General features: G+C 38.7%; 1 protein-coding gene across 4 annotated transcripts in view; it reads left to right on the top strand.

Annotated features, from left to right (window-relative positions):
* The window catches only part of DROSHA (drosha ribonuclease III), a 118,297-nt gene that overhangs the window by 72,224 nt on the left and 33,611 nt on the right, over window positions 1-12,462 (top strand). For all 4 annotated transcript variants that reach the window (XM_081285080.1, XM_081285078.1, XM_081285079.1 and 1 more), the window contains 3 exons: window positions 352-490; window positions 824-884; window positions 11,147-11,206. In XM_081285080.1, coding sequence (XP_081141206.1) covers window positions 352-490; window positions 824-884; window positions 11,147-11,206 — 260 coding nt within the window. The remainder of the gene's footprint in view (window positions 1-351; window positions 491-823; window positions 885-11,146; window positions 11,207-12,462) is intronic.

The raw sequence follows: 12,462 nt of genomic DNA, 5'->3' as shown, positions 1-12,462 counted from the left end.
ATAAGATGGAATGATCAAGGTTAAAAATCTGACTGGAGCTGGGAATAGTGGTGTATGCCTGTAATCTCAGTGACTTGGGAGGCTAGAGCAGGAGGATTACAGGATTGAGGCTAGCCTTGGCAACTTAATGAGGCTCTAAGCAACTTATCAAGACCCTATCTCAAAATTAAAAAAAAAAAGAGTTTGGGATGTGACTCATTCATAAAGCATCCTTGAGTTTAATCCTGGTACTCTCTCCCCCTCCCAAAAAATTGACTGGATAAACAGCTTTCTCCTTTTATTCAGGATGATCTAACGATGGTGTTTCTGTGCTGAGTTTTTAAGACTGAACTTATTTCATTGAAATTTTAGCTGGCCATGACTCATCCAAGTCATCATTTAAATTTTGGAATGAATCCTGATCATGCCAGGAATTCTTTGTCTAACTGTGGAATTCGGCAGCCCAAATATGGAGACAGAAAAGTTCATCACATGCACATGCGGAAAAAAGGTTCGTTTGGATGACTCTGAGACTCTACTCTCATATTTTGGCCATGAGTTTCCTTAGTAATTCTTTAATCTTCTCATTCTGTAGTGCTTCTTGATCCATTTTTAATAACTTCAGGTTGTTCACTTTGGGAAGAGGATTATAATAAAGATAGATGAATTTTTTAGAAAAATTTCTTTTTATCAAGTGTTTTATATAATTGTTTATCAGACTTTTAGACATGCAGATAATAAGTCTTTTAAAGTCAAGTTGGGGTAAGAACATTTTCTGTGTGCCATATGATGGTCCTAGAAAACTTTTAATGGTATTTATGTATTTATGTTTTTCTAAAAATAGGAATTAACACCTTAATAAATATTATGTCACGCCTTGGTCAAGATGATCCAACTCCTTCAAGGTAAAGTAGTTTTTAAAACAAAATTCATTGAGAAGTAATTCACATACAGTTTACCCATTTAAAGTGTACAGTTTAGTGTGTTTTTTTTTTTTTTTGTATGTTCACAAAATTGTACAACTATGACTACTTTCTAATCTTGGGACATTTTCATCACCCCAAAAAGAAGCACTATCCATTAATAGTCACTTCCTGTTTCCTCTCAGCCTGCTGAGTGATAGGCAAACACCATTTTACTTTCAGTCTCTTGGGCATTTGCCTGTTCTGAACATTTCCTATAAATAGTGTCATACAATATGTGGTCTTTTGTGGCTGACTTATTTTAGTTCTCATAATGTTTTTAAGATTTGTCTATGTTATGTATCAAATTCATGCCAAATAATATCCCATGATAAAGTTACACCACATTTTATTTACCCGTTCATCAGTTGATGGGCATTTGGGTTCTTTCTAATTTAGGGATATTATTATGAATAATGTTGCTGTGAATATTTGTGGGCAGATTTTGTGTGAACATATGCTTTGATTTTTCTTGGACATAAACCTAGGAATGGAATTGCTGGGTCATATGGAAACTGTTTCATCTTTTAGGAACTGCCAAACTGTTTTTCAAAGTGATTATACCATTTTATATTCCCAGCAGCAGTATATCAGTGTTCTAATTTTTTCACATCTTTTCTATACTTGTTATTACTCTTTTTAATTCTAGCCATCCTAGTGGATATAAAGTGCTATCTCATTGTCATTTTGATTTGCATTTCCTTGATGGCTTATAATGTTCAGCATCTTTTCATATGTGGAGAAATATTTATTCAGATCCTTTTTCTCATTTTTAAATGGGTTATTTTTTTATTGAGTTATAATAATATTTTATATATTCCACATACAAGACACATAATCTCATTTTAGGAATTGTCTTTTCATTTTCCTAATTATATCCTTTGAAGCACAGAAGTTTTAATGTTTTAGTTCATCTATTATCTCTTTTGTTGCTTATGCTTTTGGTGTTCTGTCTAAGAAACCATTGCCTAACATAAAGTAGGTATTGATCTGTGTGTCTGTCCTGATATCAGTTCCACACTGTTTTGATTGTGGTAGTTTTGAAGTAAGTTTCAAAGTAGAAGATATGTGAGTTTCCCAACTTTGTTCTTTTTAGGGTTTTTTACATGAATTATTGGATCATCTTGTCAGTTTCTACAAAGAAGTCTTATGGGATTTTTTAAGGATTAGGTTGAATCTGTAAATCAATTTGGGAACAGTTACTATCTTGAAATTAAGTCTTCTGACCCAGGAATATGGGATGTCTTTCCATTTAAGTCTTCTTTAGAGAACATACAGAAATACATTTGATTTTTATATGTTGATGTTATATCCTGTAACTTTTATCATCTTGTTTATTACTCTAATATTTTTTGTGAAGTCAGATGCTTTTTAATCGCTCTGGCTAGAGCCTCTAATACAACATTGAACAGAAGTATTAAAAGCAGATTCTTGACTTCTTCTTGTTCTAGGGGGGTGGATTTAGTCTTTCACTATTGAAAATGATGTTTCTTGAGGGTTTTTCACAAAAGCCCTTTAACAATTTGAAGACATTCTATCCCTGGTGTTATTTTTGTTGTTGTTGTTGTTTTTAATCACAAAAGAGTGTTGAGGTTTGTTACATGCTTTTTCTGTATTGAGATAATCATGTACTTTACATTGTTTTTCTTTTATTCTACTCATCTGATATAGTAATTGATTTGGGGGGATTAAACTAACCTTCCTGAGATAAATCTCACTTGATCATAGTGTATAATCATTTGTATATTGTGCTGTATTTAATTGGTTTATATTTATCTGAGGATTTTTGTGTCTACATTAATAAGAGGAATTGTTTATAGTTCTCCTTTCCTGTGAGGTCTTTCCTCCTCCTCCTCCTCCTCCTCCTTTTTTTTTTTTTTTTTTTTTTTTTGGTACTCGAGACAGATCCCAGGGGTGCTTAACCTCTGAATTATAAACCTAGATTATTATTTTGAGACAGGGTCTTGCTAAGTTGCCGAGGCTGGCCCGGAACTGTGATCCTCCTGCCTCAGCTTCCCAAGTTGCTGGGATTACAAGCATGTGCCACCACATCTAGCTTTTGTCTGATTTTATTGTTGTGGTAATATGGTCTTCACAGAGTCAGTTGAGAAGTTTTATAGGTTGGCTTTTCTTATTTTATTTCTTGATTTCTATAAGATATCTTTTGGGGAGGGGTAGTGGGGGTTGAACTCAGGGGCACTTGACCACTGAGCCACATCCCGTCCCTATTTTGTATTTTATTTAGAGACAGATCTCACTGAGTTGCTTAGTGCCTTGCTTTTACTTAGGCTGGCTTTGAACTCAAAATTCTCCTGCCTCAGCCTCCTGAGCTGCTGGAATTCCAGGTGTGCTCCACTACTCCCGGCTTATAATATATCTTTATATATTAAAATTCTCACTTTGGGGTGGCCTTGAGTCCCTGAAGAATCTGGGGAGAAAGTGGGCTAGGTCTGTATAAACTCATTAGTACCCTTAAAAGACTGAGTGAAATCAAAGGCCTGATGGAAGAGACTGAGGTTGCTAGCAGGAGGATTAAATTTTGTGTGAAGTTGAGCAGGTTATATTTTGAAAGCCAACGGAGGAGATTACTTGAGGGCAGCTTTCCTTTTTTAAATAGGAAGGTGAAGAGTTGAATAGCTGTGGTTGTGGGTGTTCAGACTAAATAGATTAAAGGTAGGTAGAGAGGGTCAGGAGTGATAGTTGAGGCAGTTGCTTCAGCCAATACTACAGCTAAAAGAATTGCTAGAATTGACCACACAGTCTCCTTTATGCATTTTTCCTCAACAGATAAAGAATCCCTTATCTTAAATGCTTAGGAAGTATTTCAGATTTGAGCTTTTTTAAAATTTTATTTTATAATATTTGCATTGATTTTAATCATTTGAATATCCCTAATTTGAAAATCCAAATTCTCCAAAATCCAAACTATTTTGAGCACTTATATGAAACTTGAAAAGTTTTGAATTTTGGAGCATTACCAGTTTTGGATGTTTGGCTGAGGGATGCTTAACCTGTATGCCACTTTCCTTTTTAAATTGGCTTGCCTCCAGTTGCTCTCTTTTTGAGGTTGTCATGAACTTTCCTCTCTACTCAAGAGGTGAAAAGCAAGATAGCATGGAACTTTAAAATTCTAATTTGAAGTTGAACATATGCCTCACTAGGGTGTTTTGTCAGAGTCTAAGATCAGAAAAAGGTCTAGTTAGAGAGCCCTTAGTCAGGACATTATGACCATATTTTCATTTTTATCCTTGAGTGTCCAGATCCCTTCTAGTTTTACTAAGAGGACCTTGCACGCCCCTTTAACAAAGCTACACACTCCATACTTTTCAATGATGAAAATATGGGTTTAAATCATCTTTGTCTCATACCACCCCAATTGTTGGTATGTAAATTATATCTTTTTTTTTTTTCTTTTGGTATTAGAGATTGAACCCTGGAGTACTAACCACTGAGCCATGTTCCCAGTCCTTTTTATTTTTTATTTTTATTTTTTAATATTTTTAACTTTTGTAGTTGTAGATGAACACAATACCTTTGTTTTACTTATTTTTATGTCGTGTTGAGGATTGAACCTAGTGCCTCACACTTGCTAGGCAAGCACTCTACCACTGAGCCACAACCCCAGCTCCCTTGTTTATTTTTTTGAGACAAGGCCTTGCTAAGTTGCTGAGGTGGACCTCAAACTTGTGATCCTCATACTTTAGCCTACTGAGTCGCTAGGATTCCAAGCATGCACCACCACACCCAGTGAAATTACATGTTTTGATGGTATCATTCACATTTCACAGTATTAAAAGTGATGCTTATCTCCCCCCCCCCCCCCTTTTTGTTGTTGTTGTTGTACTGGGGCCTGAACCTAGGACCTTGCACATGCTAGGCAAGTGCTCTACTACTGAGCCACATCCCTAGCCAGAGTTGGCTTTTGGGCTGGAGGGAGTGGCTCAATAGTATAGCACTTGCTTCACATAACTGAAACTCAGAAAGGGCTTTCTTACCTTGGCAAAGGGGATGATATCTGAGAAATTATGTCATTTCTGATTTTAACATTTTGAAAATGACATCAGAGAACAAATACTCTCTTGTCCTTTAACTCTGGCCTCTGCTACTTTTTGCCATGAGAATGTTGTTTTTTGCTGATGCAGAATTGACCCAGGTGTCTGTTAAGAAGAGCCTCATAGCCTCTACTACCAGCATCTACTGCTATTTGCTGCTACTAGCAGCTCGTAGCTGTGGACAGTGCTGGAATCTGGACTTAAGAAGCTTCTCACAAATTCATCTCAATAGACATTTTTCCAGAGCCTTTTTAGTTTGAGGCAGTTTGTAGGTATTTTAGGAGATCCAAAGGCAAATAAGACAAAGCCCCTTCTAACCAGGAGGTGTAGGGTGAGAATTCTAGAAGCATAAATAACTTAATATAGGAGGGACTCTGCTAAGTGCTTCAGTGAAGATCAAAAGCAGGACATACACACAAAACTGCTTAGAGGCTCAGGATAGATCTGGCAGTTGTTTAGGGATTAGAGGTCAGTTTTATACTGTGAGATGAATAATTGAGTTGACTTTAAACTGTTTGCCCTCTCCTCTGTTTGTTTCTTGGTTGCTGTTATAAAATGGGTTGCAGTGGTCTCTGCTCCTTGGAAGTGTTTATCTTTGAAGCAGATTTTAAAATTCTAAGAATCAGTAGTTAAATCATCACTGCAGGCAAAAGAAATAGGGAGAGCTAGTAGGTTGAATGGGTAATTTGCTTCTGGACACTCATATAATTAGGAAAATGGAAAGCAAGAGGGCCGAGAAGAAGGGCTCTCAACTGAACTCTTCTAGACCCTCTCTCCTCTCCTTCCATCCTCCAGTACCATTAATGACTGACTGCCCTCTGCTAGAACACATGCAGATTGCCTCTTTGGTCAGGAATCTTGCTTGCTCTTTCTGGTGCCTTGATTCTAGTTCTTAGCCGTAACCAGCTCCATACCTTCCACCTGCTGAGTAAAGGCTAGGCCACCCCTCCTGGCAGCTCCAGCTCCATGACCTAGCCCCAGGCCACTTTTCCAGGCATGTCTTTCTTTCCCCTGTGGCTGTCCATCTCCCACGTAGATCATCATTTCAGCTGCTTTGGAATCCCATGCAGCCTCGTGATAGCCCGTTCAAGTTCTGCTGGTATTTACTTACTTGTACATGTTTTCTTGTGTACTGTGATTATGTTTGAAGGTCTGTTGTCCTACTCTTTTTTTGTCCCCCCTCCCTTTCTATAACTAGTTCCTTCTTCAAAGCAAGCACTCAGTAATCAAGTATTAAAGGAAAGAATGTCATTCTCAATATTGCTTTTATTCCAGGCTATTTATTTATAGCCTAGAAAGAGAGATTTTGGGTCATTAAGCAGGGTAATGGTCATCAGAGGTCTAAACAGCTAGTGAGTATCTTGTTTAATCTGATTTGGGGTCAGCTAGAATTTACAGAAAGGCACAAAGACTTAAAATTAATAAATAAATTTTGATAGCCTGTCTGCCTATCAAAACCATAAAATAATTAATTTTTATGATGGTATCCTTTTAAGCAAATATGCTATCCATAATTTTAAAGTGTCACTGTTGAAACCACATGAATCTCATTTGTATAGTTATATTTAACTCATGCAAATTGTGATGAAATATCACCACCAAAAGAGTTTCTGCAGGATTAGGCATTTGATGGCATTCAAGATATTCATGCATTTTCAGTAAGACCTTTGGGAAGGAGGAGCCAGGAGAGTGGTCGGGGAAACTTAAGAAAACTTAAGCAGCCTTGGTTTGGGTTTTGTTTCAAATTGGTAGAGTCATTACCAGATAAAACATATGAAAATCTATGGGGCCAACAGAGAGGTTTATTAAGACTGTTGATTGATGTCTGTATATTTAAGGCTATAACAGTTATAGGTGTCATCCCTTGATATTCATGAGGGATTTGTTCCAGCTTTCACACCCACTGTGGGTGCCAGAAATCCATTGGTTCAAGTCCCTTCTATAAAATGGCATAGTATTGGTATGTAACCTTGGATGTACATCCTCCTTTAAATCATCTCTGGATTATTTTTAATACCTAATATAATACAAATGCTGTGTAAATAGTAGTTAATACTCTAATATTTACAGGGTAATGAGAAGAGATGCAGTTTGGGGAGGATTATTTTCAGTTTGTTGGTGGAATTTACAGATGCAGAACTCATAGAGGGCTGGCTGTATATTATCTATACATAAGTATTTTGCATTAAAATACAATAAGAAATGCATTTAGTATAAATAAATCCCACCAGTGGATTTACTCATTTAAACATTTCTAGTTAAATCTCAAGAGATCCTTCATGTGGGACTCAAAGTGCAGTAGGGCTGTGACTTCTCCCCATATGTGTCTAGATAAATGCACTGAGCAGAAGTTCCTGAATTGGGTAGAAGGTTCCACTCACTGACTTCCAAGGTCCCTTGTGGCTCTACCTTACCAGTCATGCTGGACGACTAAAATTCAAGGAGAGAAAATGTTGTCTGTACACTCACTCCAGCAGTCACCCTGGAACTTGGCCCATGCCAAGATGGCTTTCCATGGAGTAAATGACACCTTGTAGGGCTTACTGTTACAGAGAACTCCTGAAGATCTTAGAAAAAAATGGGTGTTTATTGCTCAGCAGACATCTCATCTTGAAGCTTGCTAGTGTGTATAAACTGTGTGGTTAAACAAAGTACAAACAATGGAAGAAAGAACAAAAGATTTGCCTCTGCTTTGAGAACTAGCTGCTCACTGTCCGTTTTTTCAGATAAACCAGTGGGTTAGGAATTGTCTTGTAGAAGAATAAACGAAAGTGGAATTTAATCACCATTTTGGTTTGTGGCTTTTTTCCCAGAGTTTAATCATAATGTACATGTTAGAAAAACATGTTGGTTATGGGCAAATTACTTAATGAATGGCAGACTCATTATTGAATCAACCTGTTTAGAACTGTGACCTTGTATTTTAACAAATTGAATAACAGTCTAAGATTGTGGTCATTAAGATCCTAGACATAGGGTTTTTTTCTCCAGAAATGTTTATCAAAGAAATCAAGGTGAACCTTAGCCTGTCTGACATCACTTACTCACTTCTCAAGCAGCTCTTACTCTTGGACTAGATATCTTATTATTCTTCCATAGATAGAGTAGAAGACAGTCCAAATGTGGTTTGTCCCCTCAACCCTCAGCCTCTTGCCAGGGTTTCTTGCTTTTATATTAACTGGATTTTGCTGTGTAATACTTTGAACTATTAGGACGAAAATAAAATCTCTACTACAGAAAACACATTTTCATTTTGCTGGTTAATGAAAAAGAATTACTGTAATTTTTTTCTTTTTAAAAACTCCCTGTTTCTTTTTTTCCTTTTAAAATTATTTTTAGAGATACATGAGTATATATTTTTAATTTGTTCTTTTTAGATATATACAGAGTATAACTTCCCATTCTTGTGGTTGTTCATGATGTGGAGCCTGTTTCTCTTTTAGGACAGTACATGTTAGGCTTTTTGAAATTAGCAAGAGGACTTAGGGGTTCCGTCATCTTAATGTTAAAGACTGCCCCCATTTCTTGATGCTTTTGGAGTTCAGGTGTATTTAATAGAGTACAAAATCTCAGTACTGAGTAGCTTCTAAACAATTTTTAAAAAACAAACAACATTTCATATTTTACTGTGGAACTTTTTAGTTATTCTTGGCTGGTGGAGTGGCAGCAGAAAATAAAATGTCCCTTAATGTCTAGTGTTTACTTGGTAAGAATAAGAAAAAATTGTCAATGGACCTGTTACTTTTTTATTTTTGTCGTTGGGCTGGGAATGGAACCCAGGGCCTTATGCATGATAGGCAAGCCCTCTTCCACTGGGCTACATCTCCAGCCTGAGTGCTAACCCTTTACATCTTGTGGGAATGGAGGTGGAGTAGTGGATCCCAGTATCTGTACAATGGGCAGGACTGGGTAGAGAGAGGGAGCAGGGAAAGGAGCGAGCCTGGTGTGTGGTGTGTGTGCAGGGTACAGAGTGGAGGTTGATCAACAGGTTGATCTACTGTTGAAAGACCTGGGTGCAGTGGGACTGGTAGAGAAGGGCTTGACAGCCAGATAGGTTTAGACATGATGGTCAGCTATAGAATTTGGGGAGAAGATGAAGGTTAGGGTCAGAGATACTTCTGCTCAGGAGCTGCCTCTGTGTGCTGTACTTGGCTCTGGTGCTGTCACTGTTCCTTCTGTCCCCTCCTCTTGTACTTCCCCCGTCCCATGTTTTCTCTTTAAGCATATACTTGGGTATTGATACATTTAACTTCAGACAACACCATTTCTCAGCCTCTAGGCAGAATTAGGTTTGTTACCACCACTTCACAGATGATCTGTCAGTTGCCCCAGTGACTTTCATGTGACTGAAAGATTGCTCTGTCCCCATCTGACCTGAATATGCAATATGATCCTGGCCTACCACCTCTTTCTTGCAGCTCGCTCTACTGGCTGGAGGATAATTGCATTGATCTCCATTTCCTCTGCCTCCCTGGCCAGCCTTCTCCCTTTCTGGCTTCCTTCTGCTTCCTTCGCCTCTCAACCTTGATAGCCTCCTGGCTCAATCTGGGACCCCCTTCTTTTTTGCAGCTGCATTTTCTCCCCCAGTTGTGCCATCTAGTTTATTGCCCAAGTTCTGTCTAAAACACTGGCTTCTACTGAATAGCCTACCAGTTTTGTCTTCATGGAACCATGAAGAGTAGGTTAACACACCCAGCTCTTCACTGGCTCACGCCACATGGAAACTTTGTGGGCACTTCAGAATGGCTAACATAAACCTCCTGTGTGTTTCCATGGGATGTTGCACTTTGGTCTTCCTCTGTACAGTAGCTCACCATTTTTCCCAAGCCACTACAGCTGAACTCTAGGCTTTGACCTTCATTGTTTTTAGCTTCTTGATCTTGACTAGTAACCATCCTTTACAGCTGTGTATCCAAAATGTACCCCATATCTAACTATACCTGTATTCCTTCACTGTCACCTCCCCAGCAAGGCAACTCCATGTCTCCTTGGGACTGTAGTACTCCCTCTAGCATTTCTCTTTCCTGTACAGCAACCAGGGAGGCCTTTTTTTTTTTTTTTTAAATATTTTTTAGTTGTTGATGGATCTTTATTTATTTTTTAATTTATTTTATGTGGTGCTGAGAATCGAACCCAGTGCCCCATGCATGCTAGGCAAGCATGCCACCACTGAGCCACAACCCCAGCTCACCAGGGAGGCCTTCTGAAAACCTAAATCAGATTATGGCATGTCCCTGCTCACCAAAGACAGTGGAAGAAGCATGTTAGTGTTGAAAGGTGGAGGCTACATTGGGTTTGCTGAGAGGCAGAAGGAATTTTCCCATTGGCCATCTTCCTGGTTGCTTCATCCTGATACCTCAGGAGAAACTAACAGCCTGTGAGATGTGACTTAATCATATAATTAACACATAAATAAAGTGTGATCCATGTACTGAGGGGAAGATATTAATTTTGAGAATGAACACCAGATAGGAATTCATAGAGAAGAAAATCTTTTCTCAAGATCTTTAAGGATGAATAGATTTTCAGTGTGGCTAGGTATGCAAGGTAGATAATGGAAAGTTCTACAGTGCCAGAGAGCCCAGCCTGAAAAGAGGCATCAAATATTTTAGGAGATACCTTCTCCAAAGAGTAGGAGACAGTTTGGAGCAGGAGCCCAACTCATAGGTGGGCAAGGATAATAGTGGTTGTGAGGTAGTAAAGATGGGTTGGTTTGTTGTGAAGGATTTTACATACTGGGTTGAGTTGAGTTTCTGTGTGGAAAGCTATCTCGAGAACATGGAATCAAAACAGACTTTCCAGTGGTCAGTTCCAACTCTCACTAGAATGCACTCTCCTTTCTTTATCCACCTGATAGTAGTACAGAGATACTCCAGTTGTTCGATGTCATGTGACTTCTCTGCATGCCCTGAGTCTGGTTCCCAGGGGAAACAAGCATAGATTAAATACCCTGAACCACATAGTATGAAAGACTGCCTTCCGCACTGCCCATGTCTTTGGCTAGGATGGTGGTTATTTGTGCTGACTGAGTAATAAGGCAGGGTATTCTATTACTGAAAGACCCTCATGTTGATTCTCATGTTTCCTTTTTTAGAAGAGAGGTAGGGAAAGGAAGTGTGCTGCTTTCAGTGATCTTTTAAATTCTCATTGTAGGATTAATCACAATGAACGGTTGGAATTTCTGGGTGATGCTGTTGTTGAGTTCCTGACCAGGTAAGTAGGCTTTTTTTACAGTTCCCCAGTAATTACATTTTGTAGGTAACATACTTATTACATTACCTTCTTTGTAATTAGCTAAATAACGCATTGAAGCCCCTTGAATTTTGTCTCTTCTGTGGAGCTTAAAAGCTGCATGTCGGTGGCTCTTGCCCTGACAACTAACACTTGCTGCTGCTGTAATGAGTGAGATTACAAGATGAAAGGCCGGGTCTGTGTCCTGTCAAGCATATGTTAAAAGTTGCTTACAGCCGTCGGAGATCAGCTGGTCTTGGTCTAGATGCTTCAGAGCTTATATTCAATTTGAAAAGAAAAGGATGATATTTTAAAATGTCATTTCATCTTCCAGGATTTGTCTTTGATCCCTTTTCCACTCTTTCTGATCTTAAGGGAAGTAAAGCTTACAAGTAATTTTAATGACTAGATTGTGTGTGTGTGTGTGTGTGTGTGTGTGTGTGTGTGTGTGTGTGTGTTTTCAGACATGTTTTAGGATCCTTAATTTAAAGATAGGGGTATGAAAGTGTGTGTCATTTTTTCATACTCACATAATCTTTTTCTTTTTTTATAAATATTATTTTAGTTGCAGATGGACACAATATCTTTATTTATTTATTTTTATGTGGTGCTGATGATTGAACCCAGTGTATCATGCCTGTGAGGCAGATGTTCTACCACTGAGCTATAGCCCCTGCCCCACATAATCTGTCTTTTAAAGGGAGGAGACACGTTCTTCTCTTGGAACTATTTTGAGCTATTTTTATTCTCTTTGGGTCATTTCTTTTCACAGGAAGGACACAATGAGGAAAAAGGAGGACTTCCTAATCCTCTAAGACTAACCATGCTTAGCCATCCTAATCCGCAGTTCTTGTCCAATGCAGGGCAGTATAGGAGGGAGCTCGCTGTAGTTCTGGCCTGGCTAGTTTTCTGTGTGGCCTTCTACCCAGGTCTCACACTTTTCTGGTTGGCTTCCCTAGGCTCATCCTGACAACAGAGCTAGCTCTGTGTGCCACTCCCAATTCTGTCCCTGCCCTTGTCTGTGCTTCGGAAGGCTCTGCCACTGTATGCCCTACTCAGGGCTTTCCAGGATTCTTTTCAGAGACCACCTGTAACACCCAGCTGGGGAGACACATTTGTTTCCAGAGTTTCAGTAACTCTTGAGGGGAGAGGTACCGGGGATTGAACCCTGGGGTGCTTAATCACTAAGTAACTTTATTTTTTATTTTTTGTGGTACTAGATATTGAACTGGGTCTCA

This window comes from Spermophilus citellus (genome assembly GCF_964194105.1).
Source record: "Spermophilus citellus genome assembly, chromosome: 1".
Lineage (NCBI taxonomy): Eukaryota > Metazoa > Chordata > Mammalia > Rodentia > Sciuridae > Spermophilus > Spermophilus citellus.
This window is presented reverse-complemented; position numbering and strand designations above follow the sequence as displayed.